The sequence below is a fragment of the Rana temporaria genome, chromosome 1 (genome assembly GCF_905171775.1).
Source record: "Rana temporaria chromosome 1, aRanTem1.1, whole genome shotgun sequence".
Taxonomy (NCBI): domain Eukaryota; kingdom Metazoa; phylum Chordata; class Amphibia; order Anura; family Ranidae; genus Rana; species Rana temporaria.
Genome location: NC_053489.1, coordinates 32015136 through 32038363, shown reverse-complemented (window position 1 = coordinate 32038363; position 23228 = coordinate 32015136). Strand labels below are relative to the sequence as shown.

At 44.7% G+C, this 23228-nt stretch overlaps 1 protein-coding gene across 2 annotated transcripts in view; it reads right to left on the bottom strand.

Moving 5' to 3' along the window:
• Positions 1 to 23228, bottom strand: part of PIK3C3 (phosphatidylinositol 3-kinase catalytic subunit type 3) — a 259170-nt gene that overhangs the window by 163579 nt on the left and 72363 nt on the right. For both annotated transcript variants that reach the window (XM_040336115.1, XM_040336125.1), the window contains 4 exons: positions 22499 to 22603; positions 21365 to 21457; positions 19293 to 19478; positions 9812 to 9966 (listed from right to left, as the gene is read on the bottom strand). In XM_040336115.1, coding sequence (XP_040192049.1) covers positions 9812 to 9966; positions 19293 to 19478; positions 21365 to 21457; positions 22499 to 22603 — 539 coding nt within the window. The remainder of the gene's footprint in view (positions 1 to 9811; positions 9967 to 19292; positions 19479 to 21364; positions 21458 to 22498; positions 22604 to 23228) is intronic.

Below are 23228 nucleotides of genomic sequence, written 5' to 3'. Positions count from 1 at the left end.
TACAGATATCCCCAAAGCTATCCAGGACCTCATCAAAAGCATGATCCCCTCTATTGCATCCCACAAGCTGGAGCTGGATAGGGCCCATAGGTCCCTGGGCCCCCTGAGAAAGGACGGATCTCCCAGGGATATCATAGTAAAAAAAACCCATTACTTCTCAGTGAAGGAGGAGGTCATGAGGGCATCCCGTCAGCAACCCCGCATATCCTTCATGGGTCAGGATATTCAAATTTTTGCTGACATTTCTGCAGCTACCATACAAAGACGCAGATCGCTGAAACCTTTATTGCTGATTTTGTCCCAAAAGGACATCAAATACTGGTGGGGATTTCCGTTTGCCTTAAAATTCGCCTTCAAGGGCAAAACTCACGCCTTCACCACGCTATCTGAAGGAGAAAATTTTTTGCTAGCCTTGAAACTGATCTCGCTGGACTCAGCAATGGACACGTCAAATTTCCCACCAGGTTCATCCAAACGGCCCACCCCGGCCAGTCCTTTATCCCCTACTTGGCACACGAGCAAAAGCAGACGCACCAAAGATACCACAAAGACCTGAACTAATCATCATAGCGGTCCCGCTATCTGTTCTGGAGTTTCCCTCCGCTTGGTGTTTCCAACGGAGGATATTATACCTGTTAGGTATAATGGTTCTGGGTACCCTATCCGTGGCTGGGGACCCATGAAATCCCCATACAGTTTTTTTCGAGACTGTTTTGTTTCCTAGTTTTTTTGTTCTCCGCACTGACCGTGATCCGTATATTTTTTTCATGTATCGTGATAGTATACATTTAGAGTGTTATATGATAAGCTATCATCTCCTTGTTGACTCTAAAGGGTTGATAGGGGCTGAGGCAGTTGCCTTGCGCCTCAGATCATCCCTGGACGGGGACTATGTCGCTGTCGGGGTTTGGTCCTGTAGCCCGAGTTAAGGGCTACGTTATTGGTTCGACTGACGAAGGTGGAACAGATCTCTATCCCTTCCACGTTCGTTGTGAGGACATACCTTATATTTTAAAATGTATTATCTCTTCTTTTGTTTGCTCTCTTATCTCTCTTCTCACTAACCTTTTTTTCTTGATTGCCAGTCCGTGCTCATGTCATCCTGCCTATAGTATTCCAGGCCTCGGCTCCGTTCCTGCTCCGCTCTGCTGTCTCCCATGCCTCCATGTCGATGGGGTAAGTTCCAAATTGCACCCACTTTGTTCTCCCAATGACTTCACCACATAACTCGACTTTGCCGAACTTGGTTAGAGTTGCCTCACACAATGTTCAGGGCTTGAATTCACCCGTCAAGAGAAGGAAGGTGTTTCATTCTTACCACTCCCGGAGGATGTCAGTTGTCTTATTACAAGAGACACATTTTCCGGCCACTTACACGCCTTCCTTTCTTCATGCGCAATACCCACAATTTTTCCTGGCTAACGCAGAGGATAAAACGAGAGGGGTGGCTATCCTTTTCGCGAAATCCTGCAAATTTAACCCGCTCCTGACTCATAGAGATCCTAATGGTAGGTTCCTGTTGGTTAAGGGGGAATTGGATGAACTTCTAGTGTCATTTATTTCATACTACGCTCCCAACAGAGGACAGACCGAATTTTTTAAAACTATGTTTGATACCTTGGAACCTCTCTTGGAGGGAATGATAGTGTGCGGAGGAGACTCCAACATTGCATTCGACCTCAGCTTGGACAAATCCAAACCCATAGCTACAGCATTGACACGCCCAACTAAAGCCAGCTCACACATAGCAAAACTGATATATCAGCATAACCTGGTAGACATTTGGAGGGAACTCAATCCAAACAAAAAGGACTACTCCCACTATTCCCATCCGCATCGTTCGTACTCTAGGATTGACCATATATTTATATCTGCTAGACATATTCCCCTGATTACGAAAGCTAACATAACAGACACAGCCCTATCGGACCACTCCATGGTGGTTTGCTCGCTACAAACTCAAAACTCAGAACCTCACAAATCACACTGGAAATTAAACGAAACTTTACTACACGACCCTAATGTGGTTTTAGAGATTGAAGGGGCCATCAAGGAATATTTTGGGTTTAACAGCGTTGAAGGGACCTCGGCCGAGATATTGTGGGCAGCTCATAAAGCTACCATTCGCGGCAGGATCATCCAGATAGCCTCTAAAAGAAAGAAGGAAAAGTCTGCGGAGGTGATGAGGCTTGAGAAAGATTTCTTATCCCTGCGCAGACAACATAAGAAGGACCAGACGACGGTTCAGGCCCCGCAGCTTGATGCCGCTCGACTAGCTTTAAATTTAGCTTTGACGGTTAGGGCGGAACGATCGTTAAATTGGTCCAGCGCTAGATTTTATTTATACAGGAACAAAATGAACACGATGCTAGCTACCAAGCGCTCGCCGAGGTTCCGAACGTTTGCTCTGCCTAAGATTAAGACCAGGGACGGGACAACAACCCTTAACCCTAAACGCATACTGCAAGAATTTGAAACCTTTTATACCTCCCTATATCGGGGGTCGGGGATGGCCAGACACTCCGAGGTCAATTCCTTTTTGGACCGGTTAGTGATCCCGAACCTACAGGAGAGTCATGTAGATTTGATGGAGGCACCGATCTCCACAGAAGAAACTATAGAGGTAATTAGGGGACTTAAGGATGGTTCGGCCCCTGGACCGGATGGTTTCTCAGTCCCATATTACAAGACTTTCTGTGAAACCTTGGCCCCGCACCTTACTAAATTTTTTAATTCAAAACGGGGGAGGGAGGGCGGATCCATGCACCCGAATTTGAATGAGGCGTTTATCTCAGTCATCCCCAAACCAGATAAGGACTCGGAGCTCGTTGAAAATTACAGACCTATTTCCCTAATCAATAACGATTTAAAAATATTGACCAACAGGTTAAATTCTTTTATAAAAATTTATATCCATAGGGACCAGGTTGGATTCGTCCCTGGTAGGCAGGGCCCTGACCAGGTGAGGCGAGCAATCGATATTATCTCTCTGCTTCAGTCGGGCTGGGACGGGAACCCGCGGCAGGAAGGACTCCTCCTTTCCTTAGACCTACGAAAGGCGTTCGACTCTGTATCGTGGTATTACCTCTTCGAGATTTTGCGTCGTTGGGGCTTTGGTGAACAATTCCGGGGATTGTTGAAATCTCTCTACTCTGAACCCAGTGCACGGGTCAAACTACAGGGATTTTTTTCGGGCTCCATTAGAATTGCTAGGGGTACTAGACAGGGCTGCCCCTTGTCCCCCTTGATTTTCGCAATAGCGATTGAGACACTTGCTATTGCGATCAGGTCGGATCCGGATATAAGGGGGGTATCATGTGGCTCCCAAATCCATAAATGCGCCCTCTTTGCAGACGACCTTCTTCTGTATATCTCCTCCCCGATCACCTCTCTTCCAATTCTTTGCAACTTACTGGAGTCTTTCGGGAAGATTTCGGGTTTGCGGGTTAATTGGAATAAATCCCAAGCCTTAAACATTTCCACCCCCCCCTCAGTGATCAATCACTTGAAACCCTATTTTGAATTCCAGTGGGCCGAATCATCCATTCGTTACTTAGGTATAAACCTCACAACCAAAATTGAACATCTCTACCAGGCTAATTATCCCCCTATATTTCGTAAACTAGAAGTAGATCTACAGACGTGGGCTCGACACAAACTTTCTTGGACAGGTAGGGTTAACGCAGTCAAAATGACCCTCCTACCAAGGTTACTCTACTTGTTCAGATCTCTACCAATAGCTGTTAAAAAAGACCAACTCAGACCACTACAGAGTAAAATTCTGAAATTCGTATGGGAGGGCAAAGGTTATAGAGTGGCACAAAATGTCCTATACGGGCTCAGAACACAAGGAGGTCTTGGATTACCAAACCTGTTTAAATACTACCAAGCTGCCAGACTAGCACAATTTTCTGCTATTTTTGCGGAATGTGAAAAGCCAGAGTGGATAGACATGGAGGGTTTGGCGATCCCTAATCTTTCGATAGAGAGCCTTTTTTGGTCTCCCCAAAAATCTAGACCTTCAATACTATCCCCCACATTGTCGCAATCTTTCAGACTCTGGGATGGTCTGAGACACCTTCCTTCTTTGGTTTCGGAGACTAAGCCTTTGACAAGGATCTTTCTCAACCCTCAGTTTCCTATAGGGATGGACACTTCAGCTTTCCAATGGTGGCTGGACAAAGGGATCTATAGAATAGGCGATTTTTTGACAGCCACGGGCCCACTTTCACTGGAACATTGTGTGAGGACACTTGACTTGCCTCTATCGGAAAGAGCCCGGTACACCCAAATTTTTAACTTTGTGTCATCCTTCTGGACTGACAATTTCAGGTACGCAACTCTTACTAGTTACAAAAGTTGGTGTAAACAAATGATGGAACACAAGGGGGGAATATCTATAATATATATAGCTCTATCTGAGGTTTCCACAAAATTTTCATACATGGAGGCATGGGAGAGAGACCTGCGGATGACCTGGGACCTGAGCAGATGGCACAAGGTAGGTTCGAAAACTTTCAAAGGTTTAGTGAATACTTCATTAGCTGAAGCTAACACAAAGGTCCTGATGCGGTGGTACCTGGCCCCAGTAGGTTGGCTGCGATGTTTCCTACGTCTTCCCCGTTATGCTTTCGCAACTGCCAAGCCCAAGGCACGATGCTCCACGTTTGGTGGGAGTGCCCCAGAATCAGGGGGTTTTGGAACAGAATTTTTTGCCTTATCAGAAAAGTCACGGGGGTACCGGTGGTGAAATCTCCGCATATCGCTCTGCTGGGCTCCGAAATTCCTCGGGTCTCCAAACCCATACAAAAACTGATAGCTTTCATGATCATAGGAGCTAAAACCACTTTGGCGGCGGCCTGGAAGCAACCTAGGGTCTCGTTCTTGGCAGCTAAGGGGAAGATTTCATGGATCATGACACAGGAAAAAATGGTCAGCTCTATCTCTAACACAAGTGATATATTTAAAAAATGGAAGGTTGGGACTTTAAATGAGATGCGATTAGCATAATGCGATTAAATATACATATGGAAAATACAAAAATTCTTACCATAATAGTCAGGCTCAAAAATGCCAAATCAAAGAAGCACAAAACCAAATTCATCTGTCTAACTGTATGTAATTAAAACAGAGGTTTAGTTGCAGTCATTTGCAAATGTCTGGGAAGCTGCAGGCCACGTCACGGCATGTTTTGGTTTCACCCCTGTTTTTTGTCTTTTCAGTGCTCTCATTTGCCAGACCAACCATAGATAGGGGCGGTTCTATGTTGCCTTCTGCTCCCTGTCTATTAGTTAGCACACCTGGGTTCCTCCTTTTGGAGGCCTTTAAATTCATAGTTAGGACTGCAGTTACATAGAGTGCCGTGACGTGGCCTGCAGCTTCCCAGACATTTGCAAATGACTGCAACTAAACCTCTGTTTTAATTACATACAGTTAGACAGATGAATTTGGTTTTGTGCTTCTTTGATTTGGCATTTTTGAGCCTGACTATTATGGTAAGAATTTTTGTATTTTCCATATGTATATTTAATCGCATTATGCTAATCGCATCTCATTTAAAGTCCCAACCTTCCATTTTTTAAACCCTTTCAGGGATGGAGGCCTGTGGTGGTGCAAACCACATGCCTCATTTAAAGTCCCAACCCCACTTTTTCCTATAACATTAACTGAGGGATGGAGATGCGATTTCAGGAGTGTTACATAATTGCCTCCACAGATCTGCCACCAACAAGTTAATTCATGCATTGTCATTTTTTGACTAGCTGACCCAGTTTGATGTGGTCCGCATCCAGTTTGGTGGTATTTTAGTTTGGTAGGCATGTTTTGGTTTCACCCCTGTTTTTTGTCTTTTCAGTGCTCTCATTTGCCAGACCAACCATAGATAGGGGCGGTTCTATGTTGCCTTCTGCTCCCTGTCTATTAGTTAGCACACCTGGGTTCCTCCTTTTGGAGGCCTTTAAATTCATAGTTAGGACTGCAGTTACATAGAGTGCCGTGACGTGGCCTGCAGCTTCCCAGACATTTGCAAATGACTGCAACTAAACCTCTGTTTTAATTACATACAGTTAGACAGATGAATTTGGTTTTGTGCTTCTTTGATTTGGCATTTTTGAGCCTGACTATTATGGTAAGAATTTTTGTATTTTCCATATGTATATTTAATCGCATTATGCTAATCGCATCTCATTTAAAGTCCCAACCTTCCATTTTTTAAACCCTTTCAGGGATGGAGGCCTGTGGTGGTGCAAACCACATGCCTCATTTAAAGTCCCAACCCCACTTTTTCCTATAACATTAACTGAGGGATGGAGATGTGATTTCAGGAGTGTTACATAATTGCCTCCACAGATCTGCCACCAACAAGTTAATTCATGCATTGTAATTTTTTGACTAGCTGACCCAGTTTGATGTGGTCCGCATCCAGTTTGGTGGTATTTTAGTTTGGTAGGCATGTTTTGGTTTCACCCCTGTTTTTTGTCTTTTCAGTGCTCTCATTTGCCAGACCAACCATAGATAGGGGCGGTTCTATGTTGCCTTCTGCTCCCTGTCTATTAGTTAGCACACCTGGGTTCCTCCTTTTGGAGGCCTTTAAATTCATAGTTAGGACTGCATTTACATAGAGTGCTGTGACGTGGCCTGCAGCTTCCCAGACATTTGCAAATGACTGCAACTAAACCTCTGTTTTAATTACATACAGTTAGACAGATGAATTTGGTTTTGTGCTTCTTTGATTTGGCATTTTTGAGCCTGACTATTATGGTAAGAATTTTTGTATTTTCCATATGTATATTTAATCGCATTATGCTAATCGCATCTCATTTAAAATCCCAACCTTCCATTTTTTAAACCCTTTCAGGGATGGAGGCCTGTGGTGGTGCAAACCACATGCCTCATTTAAAGTCCCAACCCCACTTTTTCCTATAACACACAAGTGATATATTTGAGGCCATTTGGGAGCCTTGGGCCAGACATGTTGGCGTATCCCTATCGCCGGGTCATGCACCGTCCCCTTCGGGTACTTAACTGGCCTACTGGCAATCAATTTTTCTCATTGGTTCTATCTTTCTTTTTTCCTCTCTTTCTCTTTTTTCTCCTTCTTTTATGCTATCTTTGGTACAATCTCCTCTTCGAGATTTTTGATTTAGTTATTATACCAGTCTGTTAATAGGCCTATACTTTCATGGGAGTGCCCTGGGGGAGGGGGAGAGTATGGTGGGGAGTGGGAGGTCTTTCTCTTCACACGTCCCTTGGGAAGGGACGGGATGTCTAGCGCTCTTTTCCACATTTTGGGCGGGGTCCTAGGTTATCTAGGGTCACAGAAGTCTCTTATCAATATTAAGTTGTGCTATCCCTTTATCCGACACAGTATGCTCCCTTTACGGGGTGTCGGATGAGACTCTGTACGGAAAGCGTCGATTTGGTTCCCCGCCTCTCTTCAGCTCAGCCTACACATAGTTGAGTAGGGGATCTCCTACGGGGATATCGATTTATATTTTAATTGCTCTCCCTTTATGGTGCTAGATTAACCTAAGATGAAAATTGAAGTTTGGATTGTATCCTCATTATTTATTTGTCGATGACTTTTTGCCATGAAATGTACTGAGAGCTTCATGTTGTACATCGTATTACTTTATTTCTTCATCAATAAAATAAAACATTAAATTGAAAAAAAAAAAAAAGCAAAACCGTTACAGGTGTCACCAATCAGTCAGCGTCTGCTGAAGTATAATCATAAACATCTGTGCTCATCACAGGGCTTTTTACCTCACAGGAAAGCCCAATACAAAAAAGAAAAAACACAGGCCAGATAACACAGTCCCCTCAGGAAGGCCCCCCCTCCCCCCTGACAGCGGCATTGTTAGCAATGCAGCAAGGGAAAGGAGCAGGGAAGGGGAAGGGACCCCCGAACCCCAGGAATGCCCAGCCGTACCAACCCACCGAAGCAGGAGGTACTGTACTTACCCGTCCAAGCGAGGACTCGCTGACGCATTCCTGACAGAACTACAACCGAAATGGAGGTAGCTAACCGAAATGAAGGTAGCTGTCGGCCCGGTCCACTGTGAGTGAGACAACACCACAGCCCAGTCATATGTGGACCTCGGAGCAAAGCTCACCGGCCACCCCAGGAGTCATGGGGTATGGCGTGGCAGACCAAGCCTCTTTGCAAAGGTGTGCCAACGCTTGCTGGTCGGACTGAGTAGACTACAAGGATCTATATTATCCAGCCTGTCTCTCAGCCGACAGTTGAAAGAAGATTCTTCAAGAAAAAGTAAAATAAAATAAAATTTCTCCTCAGGGCGCTGGGCCCAAAGGGAGCCATACGTCCTTCTCCTTTGCTAGGCAGAACGAAACTGGGGCTGCAAGCTGCAGTGAGGAGGGTTATGTCTGGAGGGACCGCCCCCTGGGTGGGGCTGTTCAACTCTGTTAATGTAACATGTATTTAACTATTTAACATGTTTCTGCCTAGTCCTCTCCTGTAAACAGGGAACATAACCCACTTGTCAAGATTTAAGGAGCTGTGTCCGTCCATGGACTATAAGAGAAAAGAAGATTTCCCTAGAGAATAGAAAATTCATGGAAAGAAAAGAAAATTCCCCCAAAAAATTCCCCTAGAGAAAAGAAAATTCCCAGAAAGAAAAGAAAATTCCCCCGAAAAAAAAAGAAGATTCCCAGAAAGAAAAGAAAATTTCCCTAGAGAATAGAAAATTCATGGAAAGAAAAGAAAATTCCCCCGAAAGAAAAGAAGATTCCCAGAAAGAAACGAAGATTTCCCTAGAGAATAGAAAATTCATGGAAAGAAAAGAAAATTCCCCCGAAAAAAAAAGAAGATTCCCAGAAAGAAAAGAAGATTTCCCTAGAGAATAGAAAATTCATGGAAAGAAAAGAAAATTCCCAGGAAGAAAAGAAGATTTCCCTAGAGAATAGAAAATTCATGGAAAGAAAAGAAAATTCCCAGGAAGAAAAGAAGATTTCCCTAGAGAATAGAAAATTCATGGAAAGAAAAGAAAATTCCCCCGAAAGAAAAGAAGATTCCCAGAAAGAAAAAGAAGATTTCCCTAGAGAATAGAAAATTCATGCAAAGAAAAGAAAAATTTCCCCAAAAAAATTCTCCTAGAGAAAATAAATATTCCCTAGAGAAGAGAAAAAAATTCCCGTGGAGAAAAGAAGATTCCCCTGGAGAAAAGAAGATTCCCAGAAAGAAAAGAAGATTCCCGACCACGAAAAAAAAAATTATGACGTGAGGAGAAATTTGAAGGCTTGGTTGGTCAAATTTTGAAATCAACGTTGGCACCATCAGATTTTCCAAAGAAGATTTGTTGGGACTTTGACCCATGTATGTCCTACATTAGGGGTTGATTTACCAAAAGTGGAGAGTGCAAAATCTGGTGCAGCTCTGCATGTTAGCCAATCAGCTTCTAACTTCAACTAAGCTTTGACAAAAACATGGAAGCTGATTCTATGCAGAGCTGCACCAGATTTTGCACTCTCCACTATTGGTAAATCAACCCCTAGTGTCCTAGATTGAGACAAGTAAACACTATAGGGCAGTGATGGTGAACCTTGGCACCACAGATGTTTTGCAGATACTTTTCTACTCTGCAGAGTAGTGGAGCATCATGGGAAATGTAGTTCCAAAACATGTGGGGTGGCAAGGTTCCCCATCACTGCCCTATAGAGGGGGATATGCTTTGTATGAGGTTTACAACCATGTTAACACCAAAATCTTCCATGACTCCTATTAGGAAAGGATTGTCTCTGTTGGCTGGCTGTATTCTAATGGTCACCTAGCTTGATATCCAGACTGACCCACCTTTCCACATCGGAGGGGTTTATTCCTGACGTCATCATGCTATCCAACATAGGACCTTGGCTGTCCCTTTTTGTCGGCTCTAATCCGTTCTTTATGTCCTCAAAGTTTTCATATTTCAGAGCTTGTACTAATTGTAACAAATACATCAGCAAGTCCTGGAAAGGAATAAAAAAATATTTTAATAAAAAAAAAAAAAAAATGTAAGGCTTACTTGGCATTCGGGGGAATACAGTTCACGTGTTATGTAATAAGTGCACGTTTAAAATACATTACCAAAAGTATTGGGACGCCTGCCTTTACACGCACATGAACTTTAATGGCATCCCAGTCTTAGTCCGTAGGGTTCAATATTGAGTTGGCCCATCCATTGCAGCTATAACAGCTTCACCAGAGCGCTCTGGAGAAGGTTTTTATCAAGGATGTCTTAGTTCCTGCCGCTGAAAAACATCCCCACAGCATGATGCTGCCACCACCATGCTTCACTGTAGGGATGGTATTGACCAGGTTATGAGCGGTGCCTGGTTTCCTCCAGACATGACACTTGCCATTCAAGCCAAAGAGTTCCATCTTTGTTGTATCAGACCAGAGAATTTTGTTTCTTCTGGTCCGAGAGTCCTTCGGGTGCATTTTGGCAAACTCCAGGCTTGTTATCATGTGCCTGTTACTGAGAAGTGTCTTCCGCCTGGCCACTCTACCATATGGGCCTGATTGGTGGAGCATTGCAGATGGTTGTTCTTCTGGAAGGTTCTCTTCTCTCCACAGAAAAACACTGGACCATCAGGTTCCTGGTCGCCTCCCGACTAAGGCCCTTCTCCACCGATTGCTCAGTATGGCCGGGCAGCCACCTCTAGGAAGAGTCCTGGTGATTTCAAACTTTTTGCCATTTACAATGCTGCAGAATTTTTTCTGTACCTTTCCCCCAGATCTGTGTCTCCATACAATCCTGTCTCGGAGGTCTACAGACAATTCCTTGGCCTTCATGGCTTGGTTTGTGCTCTGACATGCACTGTTTACCGTGGGACCTTATAGAGACAGGTGTGTGCCTTTCCAAATCATGTTCAAATCAACTGAATTTACCACAGGTGGACTCCAATCAAGTTGTAGAAACATCTCAAGGTTGATCAGTGGAAACAGGATGCACAAAGCCTGTGAGCACGTATGTGATTGACCCTCCATAGATCAGTCGAGCAATGAGTAGCCACCCAGGGACAGGAATTGTGTTATTTGCAGGATGGCCCGGTGACAATAAAGCAAACAAAGCTTCACAAAGACAGTTGATGGTGCCACCACATCAAGAACTTCTAAGCTGTAGTACAGTGGAACCTCGGATTACGAGTAACGCGGTTAACAAGCGTTTTACAATACGGGCACTGTATTTCGTAAAATCCTAACTCACTTTGCGAGTGTTGTCTCGCAAAACTAGCAGGATTCAGGCCAAAGTGGTGTGCAGTACCATGTTTGGACTGAGGTGGGGGGCTCCGGCGCCGTTTGAAAATGCACAGAAAGGCCCGAGGCAGCTTGGCTCACCTCGGCAAACCTCGGAAAGGCTCGGGAACGTAGTCTGAGGTTTGCCAAGGTCAGCCGAACTGTCCTTGGGCCTTTCCGGCCGTTTCCGAGGCTCTCCGGCGCCCCCCGCCTCTGGCCGCATGCGGTATTGCATGCCATTGAAGTCAATGCAGAATAAATCATTTTGTTTCCATTGACTTCAATGGGGAAACTCGCTTTGATATGCGAGTACTTTGGATTACGAGCGTTCTCCTGGTAGGGATTATACTCATAATCTGAGGTTCCACTGTAAAGCAAAAGAAGCTTCAAAAGAAGAGAGTTGATGGTGCCACCACATCAAGGACTAGTAAGCTGTAGTATATTACATGTGTGGCTTTTGGTTTAGATACCTTTTCATCTCCCAGTTCAAAAACCTTTCCACTGTATGTTAACCGCTTAACGACCCCTGCATGTAAATATACGTCCACAGAATGGCACGTACAGGCATATGGGCGTACATGTACGTCCCCACCTTTCCGCGAGTCAGGGGTCCGATCGGGACACCCCCCCCCCCCGCTACATGCGGCGGTCGGAAACCGGTCGGGGAGCGATCCGGGACGAGGGCGCAGCTATTCGTTTCTAGCCGCCCCCTCGCGATCGCTCCCCAGAGCTGAAGAACGGGGAGAGCCGTGTGTAAACACGGCTTCCCCGTGCTTCACTGTGGCAGCTGCATTGATCGAGTGATCCCTTTTATAGGGAGACTCGATCGATGATGTCACACCTACAGCCACACCCCTCTACAGTTGTAAACACACACTAGGTGAACCCCAACTCCTTCAGCGCCCCCTGTGGTTAACTCCCAAACTGCAACTGTCATTTTCACAATAAACAATGCAATTTAAATGCATTTTTTGCTGTGAAAATGACAATGGTCCCAAAAATGTGTCAACATTGTCCGAAGTGTCCGCCATAATGTCGCAGTCACGAAAAAAAAAACGCTGATCGCCGCCATTAGTCGTAAAAAAAATTTTTTTTTATAAAAAATGCAATAAAACTATCCCCTATTTTGTAAACGCTATAAATTTTGCGCAAACCAATCGATAAACGCCTATTGCGATTTTTTTACCAAAAATAGGTAGAAGAATACGTATCGGCCTAAACTGAGGGAAAAAAAATGTTTTATATATGTTTTTGGGGGATATTTATTATAGCAAAAAGTAAAAAACATTGCATTTTTTTTCAAAATTTTCGCTCTATTTTTGTTTATAGCGCAAAAAATAAAAACCGCAGAGGTGATCAAATACCACCAAAAAAAAGCTCTATTTGTGGGGAAAAAAAGGCGCCAATTTTGTTTGGGAGCCACGTCGCACGACCGCGCAATTGTCTGTTAAAGCGACGCAGTGCCGAATTGTAAAAATGCCTTTGGGCATTTAGCAGCATATTGGTCCAGGGCTTAAGTGGTTAAAGATGTCTGCAGATACATTCAGTGTTCTATCAAAGGACGTATCTTTAGATAAGAATGCTCAAAGCCCACACCGGCCTGCCGGGAAGAAGAAGGAACATGTGCATCCTTTTGTATAACAACAGTAAACCTTTTAGTCTCTCTTTCCAGCCTCGGGACATTTTCTTCTGTACATGCTCTTCTATACTTTACTGCAAGCTGATGGATAACGTTGAAGCATCCGTCTTTAAAAGTTATAGGCCGCTCACAATCTTCCATGACTAATCTCTCAGCAGATCTGTCTCAGCGGAATACAAGACAGCACATGACATTGTGACATGTGTGGTGCCATCAAGCAACTGAACCGACCTTGAGGAACGGGGGGAGACGTCTTCAATATATGCAGAGGAAATCCATAAAAAAGGAGCGACTAATAGAGCCAGATCTATTCTGGTGAACGCACGGTATAAATCAATATGTAGAGATCACGTGCCGCGCATACAGAAGAGCCGAACAGGTCGAGAGAAAAACGCCTTCCATTGCAACAAAGTGCGGAAAACTTTTCTTTTATGGTCTCTCTGCCTTTGTAGGAGGTTATATGCATTACAATGAGACCTAAAAAGGCCAACCTTTAAATTAAAAATGAGACTTCTCCTTGAAGCGGCTGAGATGTTCCATTGTCTGGAAGCGCTCTAGAAGAGAGCCACTGCTGTGTAAAGAGAACCTGTCACTATGGGCAGGGGGTACAGGGGAACTGCCTTCGCTATCCAACAATGAAGGTCTTATAGCGATCCTGCCCTCTATGAATGTGTGCTCAACATGTAACAATCCAGGGGCCCCTGTGGCTTTAATCACCCACAGACCAGTTCTCATCTATTATGTCCCCCTGTCTGTTTCAGGGTATCACTACTGATTTAGGTGCACACCGTCTCCCCTAAATCCTTGCTCATTCAGATACCCCTTCTATGCCTATATAATATATCCCTACGGTTTGGGTGCAGACAGAGACTATATGGTACTAATCTGAACTATGGTTTGAAGGCATGCCCTAGCTATTATTAGCTAGCCACCTTGCAGTATTCCCTTTAAGGAATATTGGTCAAAGAGACTTGGGACCTATATGCACTTTATGCTGGTGCTTTGTATCGTTTTATATACAGTATTGTTATTTTTATCAGAGAGAGAGAGAGGAGGATCAGCAGAGTCAGAGGTTACTATTGAGTGTGGTGGTGGGTGGGGGGTCAACAGAGCTGGGGGTAACTACTGAGTGGGGGGACCAGCAGAGCTGGGGGTTATTACTGAATGGGGGGATCAGCACAGCAGGGGGTTAGTACTGAGCAGGGGATCAGCAGAGCCGGGGGTTACTACTGGGGGTTACTACTGAGCGGGGGATCAGAAGAGCCGGAGGTTACTACTGAGCGGGGGATCAGCAGAGCTGGGGATACTACTGAGCAGGGGATCTGCTGAACGAGGGTACTAATAAGCTGGATGATCAGCAAACCAGAGGATCAGCAGTTAAGGGTTACTACTAAATTGGGGAATGGCAGAGTTGGGGGTTACTGCTGAGTGGGGCATCCGCAGGTTTACTGCGGAGTTGGGGATTGGTAGAGCTGGGGGTTTCTGCCGAGTGGGGCATCAGCATAGCTTGGGGGGGGGGGGGACTACTGAGCAGGGGTGACTACTGGGGGTTACTACTGAGCGGGGGATGAGAAGAGCCAGAGGTTACTACTGAGCGGGGGATCAGCAGAGCTGGGGGCTACTGCTGAATGGGGCATCAGCATAGCTAGGGATACTACTGAGCAGGGGGTCTGCTGAACGAGGGTACTAATAAGCTGGAGGATCAGCAAACCAGAGGATCAGCAGTTAAGGGTTACTACTGAGTGGGGGTTACAAATGAATTGGGGAATGGCAGAGTTGGGGGTTACGGCTGAGTGGGGCATCAGCAGAGCTGGGGGTTTTCTGCCGAGTGGGGCATCAGCATAGCTGGGGGTACTACTGAGCAGGGGATCTGGTGAACAAGGGTACTAATAAGCTGGAGGAACAGCAAGCCAGAGGATAAGCAGAGTTGAGGGTTACTACTGAGCAAGGGATCAGCAAAGCTGGGGTTACTACTGAGGGGGGATCAGCAGAGCTGGGGGTTACTACTGTGTGAGGGATCAGCAAAGCTGGGGGTTACTACTGAGTGGGGGGGGGGGGAATCCACAGAGGTGGGGGTTACTACAAAGTGAGGAATCAGCAGAGCTGTGGGTTACTACTAAGCAGGAGATCTGGTGAATGAGGGTACTAATAAGCTACAGGATCAGCAGAGTTGGGGGTTACTACTGAGCGGGGGATCAGCAGAGCTGGTGTAGATTGATTACAAGTGCGATGTATTATTTTGTAAAAAAAAAATCCTGCTTGACGAGTTGCGTGTATTGATATTTTTGGCTGGACTTGCAGTTTAACTCGCCGCCTCCCCAGCGCAGTTGATATCCAATCACGGTCTCCGTCGTTAAACAGTTTTGTGTAGATAAACAGACTGCTGGTTCCCCTTTTTGTCAGAAAACTGCAAAGCAGCGAGCGACACGCCTGAATCCCCTCGCTCGCTCTTCTTTTTATACAAGGATGACACGCGCGTCCCTTCCCATCTCATCACGTTGTGTGTTATCCACTCATCTCTCCCGAGTTTGACAAAACAAGATGGCCTCTGAACCGCTACGGAGAAAATCTCGCCTTTTTCCCCGACGTTTTTCTCCTCAAAGGTTGAAGCAAAGCGTGGGAAATAAATGAATTCCTCCCGGCCATTCAGAAATGAGAGGCCTGACCCGGGTGCAGAGAATCGATGGGATTCTTCAAACAAGTAAATGGGATTTCTATCACATTATGAGACGGGGGTCAGCGTCTGACGAGATCTTACAACAATCGACTAATAGCTTCCGCCTTAACCCTTCGCCACCCGCTGACAATCAAAGGCTGGAATGTACAGGACAGGAATTCTTATGTGTGTGAGGCAAGAAATCATCATAAAGAAATACAGCAACCATCACAACCCAGCTAAAGCGGAATTGTTTCCTGGAAATGGAGATACCAAATCCATAAAAGACTTCAGTGCTTAAAGGGGTTGTAAAGGTACAATTTGTTTCCCTAAATATCTTCCTTTACCTTAGTGCAGTCCTCCTTCACTTACCTCATCCTTCCATTTTGCTTTTAAATGTCCTTATTTCTTCTGAGAAATCCTCACTTCCTGTTCTTCTGTCTGTAACTCCACACAGTAATGCAAGGCTTTCTCCCTGGTGTGGAGTGTCGTGCTCGCCCCCTCCCTTGGACTACAGGAGAGTCAGGTTGCCCACTAACACACAGCTCCTTTCTCTATCTGCAACGTAGAGAGCGTCCTGACTCTCCTGTAGTCCAGGGGAGGGGGCGAGCACGACACTCCACACCAGGGAGAAAGCCTTGCATTACTGTGTGGAGTTACAGACAGAAGAACAGCAAGTGAGGATTTCTCAGAAGAAATAAGGACATTTAAAAGCAAAATGGAAGGATGAGGTAAGTGAAGGAGGACTGCACTAAGGTAAAGGAAGATATTTAACCACTTAAGATCCAGACCTTTAGGCAGCTAAAGGACCCGGCCAGGTTTTGCGATTCGGCACTGCGTCGCTTTAACTGACAATTGCGCGGTCGTGCGACGTGGCTCCCAAACAAAATTAACGTCCTTTTTTCCCCACAAATAGAGCTTTCTTTTGGTGGTATTTGATCACCTCTGCGGTTTTTCTTTTTTGCGCTATAAACAAAAATAGAGCGACAATTTTGTAAAAAATGCAATATTTTTAACTTTTTGCTATATTAAATATCCCCCAAAAATATATATAAAAAAAAAAAAATTTCCTCAGTTTAGGCCGATACGTATTCTTCTACATATTTTTGGCAAAAAGAATCGCAATAAGCGTTTATCGGTTGGTTTGCGCAAAATGTATAGCGTTTACAAAATAGGGGATAGTTTTATTGCATTTTTATTATTATTATTTTTTTTTACTACTAATGGCGGCGATCAGCGATTTTTTTCATGACTGCGACAATATGGCGGACACTTCGGACAATTTTGACACATTTTTTGGACAATTGTCATTTTCACAGCAAAAAATGCATTTAAATTGCATTGTTTACTGTGAAAATGACAATTGCAGTTTGGGAGTTAACCACAAGGGGGCGCTGAAGGGGTTATGTGTGACCTCATCTGTGTTTCTAACTGTAGGGGGGTGTGGCTGTAGGTGTGACGTCATTGATTGTGGTTCCTTATATAAAGGAACACACGATCGATGACGGCGCCACAGTGAAGAACGGAGAAGCTGTGTTTACACACAGCTCTCCCCGTTCTTCAGCTCCGGGGACCGATCGCGGGACTCCAGTGGCGATCGGGTCCGCGAGTCCCGCGGTCACAGAGCTTCGGACCAGGTCGCGGGAGCGCGCCCGCGACCCACGGCTGGGCACTTAAAGAGGACGTACCTGTACATGCTTGTGCCGAGCCGTGCCATTCTGCTGACGTATATGTGCAGGAGGCGGTCCTTAAGTGGTTAAGGGCCGCCGCACGACTATTTTTTTTTTTTTTTTTTTAAATCACATAATTTTTATTTTTATTTTGTTATTGCTCTTTGTATACATAGTAAGAAAAGTGAGGTCTTCCCATTTACATTCTATATTAATAAATATGGAAGTCTTAGGCTGCATTCACACTGTAATGCCGCGTACGCAGCGTATTTTGCCACGATTTGTTTAACTTTTTTTTTTCTCACAAATTATTTCCATTGCTGTCTATGGCCGAACGCCAATCCTGCCTGAAAAAAAGGGTCCGGGACTTGTTTTCAGGCGGCAGGCGTTTCGGCATTCGGCGTGAGATGTGAACCATCTCATAGACAGCAATGGAAATTCGCCCCTCCAGCGTATCGAGCGTCGCGCTTCAGGCGTTGTGTCGCCTAGGTGTGAATGCAGCCTTAATAGTAGTTGAGGAAAAAAAACTGTACCTTTACAACCCCTTTAATGACAGGTTCTCTTGAAAGAACAAACAATCCAAAGGCTTTATGCCCCACCCATTTGTCATATTATCGATCAAGCCTTTTCTGACAATTTTTGTTTATATGCAACGATCAGTATTTTTTGCTAGAAAATTTCTTCGAACCCCCCAAAACATTTTATTTGTTTATTTTAAACCACTTAAGGGCTGAGCCTCTTGTTCGGATGTTATATATAAAAGGAAATACCGCTCTATAAAACAAAAAGCAAAATTTACAAAAGCAAATATAAATAGCAGCAGCTCAAAAACGTGAGAGATACACATATATAAACTGAAGAGATAAAAGAGAGAGCTGCGCTAAAAACTAAAAAAAACTAAAAAATAACAATACAAATGAACGTGATAAAGAATACTGAAATCCATACATCACATACAAATATACATAAATCATCAGTGTACTTTTAAATATGATTAGTGTATTAAAAGTCCATATAACACATACAAAGGTGTATATTCTTGATGAAAACGCCACCAACAAATGTGCACCTCCCAGAAGGCAAGCTTATATAAGCCTGCAATTATTATATCCAACAGCTCACAAAGATGGGATGAAATGGGGGATAGAGAGTATGCAAGATAACCAGGAAGACTCGATCGTCAAGCAATAAGGAATATACGTCAAACGTTTACCCAGGATGAGAGAGAACTCACCATAGTGTAAATTGTACTAAGGCCCCTTTCACACTGGAGCGCAGGTGGCGTCGGCAAAGTGCCACTATTTTTGGTGGTGCTTTACCGTTAGGTTTGTGGAGGTATTCCGCAGCTAGCGGGGTGCTTTTAGCCCCCGCTGGCGGCTAAAAAAGGGTTAAAACCACCCGCAAAGCGCCACTACAAAGCGCCACTGCAGCAACGCGTTGCCGGCGGTATGGCCACGGTGCCCATTCAGCGGTAGAGGAGCGATATACACACCGCTCCAAAGATGCAGCATGCATGGACATTTTTTTTAACGTCCTGCCAGCGCACTGCCCCAGTGTGAAAGCCCTCGGGCTTTCACACTGGACTGAATGGAGCCGCTCTTTCAGGGCGCTTTGCAGGCGCTATTTTTAGCGTTATAGCGCCTGCAAAGCGCGAAAGGGGTCTAAAGGTTTATTTAGAGCTTTAAAAGTTGCATTTACGTGACTAAAACGATTAAAAAGCATCAAACAAATTGGCGGCCGGCTTTGCAAACACTCGTCCACTGGGGGAAACACCGCAATGATGTCAGCGGGAGGTTGGCGTGCCGACATCATCGCAGTGTTTCCCAGTGGACAAGTGTTTGCAAGCGGCCGGCAATTTTTCACTTTATCCAATATTGTTTCAGTTTACTGCAATTTGGGGTGCAGCGCAGTAATATTATTATTCTTAATATTCACATTATTAAAATTCTTTTAGTTGGCGCAAGATTTTACCTTTAATATTTCATATTTACCTGCCAAAAAAAAAAAAAGCAAATATTTTATCTTGTCAGCCCTGAAGATAATAAAGAACATTCTGTTTATAGAGGTTTTACTGCAAAACAGGCAACTCACCTCATCGTCGGCCTGCTCAAGGCGAGCGACGGCGTAACGTCGCACGGTGGGGTTGGTGAAGTGGGATGACAGGAGCTCCAGAGAGTCCTCCACATCCATTGGCTTCCACTTCCCCAGAAGTTCCAGGGCTTGCTTGGCCTCTTGTGGAAGATCCCAATTGACACATTTCAGGAATTTTGTCAAAGCCTAGAAAATCAATCAATCAATCAATCATGCCTGTACCTAAACATCTGCTGGAATATACAAGAAAGACAACATATTTGCATTGTAGTCATAGCGACAGACTTGTGTCCCCACTTGTACCCGGATCTGATACATGCCTCCTGCATGTATCCTCACCTGTCAAATGTCTCCCCTCTGTCTGTTATAAGAACTGAAAAACTGCAGATTCTGTGGGTGGATCTGTTGTCTGGAGCTCGGTGGGTGGAGTTGTGACGTCAGTAGACTCTCCGCCCACCTCTACACTCCCCTTGTCAACATGCATTTTGTCCCGTGTATTACTTACAATAAATTCTGCTATGATCACTAACATCCAGTCAAAATCCAGAAAAGTAACCACATGACTTCAGAAAAGGAGTGGGGGTGGGAATTAAAAAATAATGCCCGTCTCCGGGCTAGTGCATGAGATATGTAAATAACTTGTCACTCACAGCAAGGGGGCGGAACGGACTAAGGTTTTTCTCTGCAAGTCAGTTTTATCTCACTGAACAATAAAAGAGGATTGCTCAGAGCTGGATTAACTCTGTGTGGCAAGACTGGGCACAGATGATAGGAAATCTTATACTGTACATGGTGACAGCAAAAAAAAAAAAAAAAAAAATTGGGGTTTACATCCACTTTAAGGTTAATCCTCTTTTCCTCTAATTTTAATAAGTGGCCCCGTGTCTTATTAAACTCCCTTCCACAGAAAAGTTTTATCCCTAAATTTAAATCATATCCCCTCTCAAGCGAGAATAAGTTCAGTGCTCGCAACCTTTTCTCATAACTAATATCCTCCAGACCCTTTATTAGCTTTGTTGCCCTTCTTTGTACTCGCTCCATTTCCAGTATATCCTTCCCGAGGACTGGTGCCCAGAACTTGACAGCATACTCCAGGTGCGGCCGGACCAGAGTCTTGTAGAGCGGGAGAATTATAGTTTTATATTTAGTTTATCACCTTTTTAATGCATGCCAATATTCTGTTTGCTTTGTTAGCAGCAGCTTGGCATTGCATGCCATTGCTGAGCCTATCATCTACTAGGACCCCCAGGTTCATTTCCATCCTAGATTCCCCCAGAGGTTCTCCCCCCCCCCCCCCAGTGTATAGATTGCATTAATATTTTTGCCATCGTACGGGCACACGGGCACACTGACAGATCCTGCATGGCACCAGCAACCTGCTGATCGCTGGCGTGATGCTTTACAGCAGGCTTCAAAAATATATATTATAATATACCGTATTTATCGGCGTATACCGCGCACTTTTTTCCCCCTTAAAATCAGGGGAAAGTCGTGGGTGCGCGATATACGCCGATACCCGCTGTCTCCGACATTGTCCGAGCTGAGTGTACTGTGCACTCGGCTAGGCTTGGCCACGCTCGGCTCCGCCCGCAGCAATGCGAGAGGAGCCGAGACAAGCCGAGAGGAGTCGAACACACAGGAAATCCGGCTCATCTTGGCTTGCGACAAAATCGAAAAACGAACACCGGAGACGCTCACCTGGATGGAGGCCGCAGACGGACACGCTGGACGAGACGGACACCTGGATGGAGGCCGCAGACGGACACGCTGGACGAGACGGACACCTGGATGGAGGCCGCAGACGGACACCTCCAAAGCCGCAGACAGACCCTGCGCAAGGAAGCCGCAGACGAACACTCACAAGGCCGCCGATGGACGCAGGGCAAAAATGTAAGTTTTCTTTTTTTTTCTTCTTTTTTTACCTTGCTGAGCTTGGGGTGCGCGTTATACGCCGGGGCGCGGTATACCCGGATAAATACGGTAATATAAATGCACATTTTTTTTTTTTTTAAGTAAATTTTTTCTTTCGATTATTTGTACATTTGAGCTCCAGTTTGTAGATTTCTACTCACCTTTTCTTGATTTGTGAGGTAGTGTCTGAACTTCCACACCAAGTCCTGCTCCTCCGATGTCAGCTGCTTGGTTGGAGGATAACTGACAATGATCTGGAAAATAAAATGAAATAAAATAAGAGAATTTATGATTGTTTCCAATCACAATTTAGTGACTTCTATAGTACTAAAGAAAATCTCCACTGAGCTCCTAAGCTCTGCCACTGTGCACACCCACAGTAACGCTGGACTCCAGGCAGATATAAAACAAATCAATGCAGCTCCATGTTCAATAACATGTCATTACATTTCGTTTTTTTTTTATTAAAAAAAGTGGATGTTCCTGTAGCAGGCTACCTCTGAAGAGGAGACCAAAACTAAAAAAGGAGCACCAGACTCCTTCAGAAAAAAATTAAAAGCAGCTACACATACGACATAAATATGGGCAATGTGGGGAAGCTGTTTTTTTGCCCCAGTTAAAGTCCATTGGGACGAAACGCGTTGGATCACCTTTTCAGCTCCCCACATTGCTTTTATCCTTGTGATCACATGTTTTTGTACACATCTGTGACTCGATGCATGTACTTTTTATAATACAGTAAAACCTCGGTTCAAGAGAGTTTTGCAAGACAAGCAAAATTAAAAAAATAATAATTTGACTTGATATACAAGCAGCGTCAAGTCACAACAGAGTATAAAAGAGAAGAGAGGCGTCTCGAAGTGTAGCAATATGGTTCCATTTAACCACTTAAGACCCGGACCAAAATGCAGCTAAAGGACCAGGCCAGGTTTTGCGATTCGGCACTGCGTCGCTTTAACAGACAATTGCGCGGTCGTGCGACGTGGCTCCCAAACAAAATTGGCGTCCTTTTTTTCCCCACAAATAGAGATTTCTTTTGGTGGCATTTGATCACCTCTGCGGTTTTTATTTTTTGCGCTATAAACAAAAATAGAGCGACAATTTTGAAAAAAATTCAATAGTTTTTACTTTTTGCTATAATAAGTATCCCCCCAAAAACATAAAAAAAACATTTTTTTTCTTGTATGTACTCCGCAAATATCCGTGAAAATGAAAAGGAAGTCAAAGCAATATATTTGCTGTAGACAGAGAGGAACTTCAGAGGGAAGGAAAGGTGACAGACTGGTGTCCCTTACATTGAGCTGATCCCTGGTGGCAGCGTTGGGCTTCAGGTCATGGTCTGATGGGCCGCTTCTCAGGCTCCTGGCAAGTTTGTGATGTTTGCTCTCCACCAGGTTTTCCTAAAAGAAATAAAATTAAAAAAAGATCTGTGAGAAAGCAATACTGCGACCCCCAGGAAAGAATGATGTGCGTCTAAACGGGTGACATAAAATAAATGTTATATCGTTTCAAGGCAACGTCAGCAATCATGTCACCAAATCTCTCCCTTTGTTTGAAAGCCCTTTAAGGGCTTGTTCACACCGGTGGTGCCCTCTGAAGAGGGATCTGTGTTTGTTTCCCAGGTATTAAACCCAAAAGCAAACATTTATTACACTGTAGCTTGTCAATTCTTTGGTGTGATGACTGCAGCCGGCCTGTGACCCCCTATCTGAAAAATTCCTACTTCCAAGTCACCCGTTGTGTCCACCCCCTACCCACCTCTGAGCACCATTGCTTGGTTCCACCTCCTACCCATCTCCGAGCACCATTCCTTGGTTCCACCCCCTACCCACCTCTGAGCACCATTGCTTGGTTCCACCCCCTACCCACCTCTGTTACAATAGATCCCCTTCAGAAACAATAGATCCTCCAGCAGCCAGCATTAATAGACCCTCCAGTACACACCCAGCACCCCTTTGCCATTACATACATTCAGAGCTGGAGGTGCCAGAACTGTGTTCCCCCGCGTTCCTGCTGAAAAAAAGC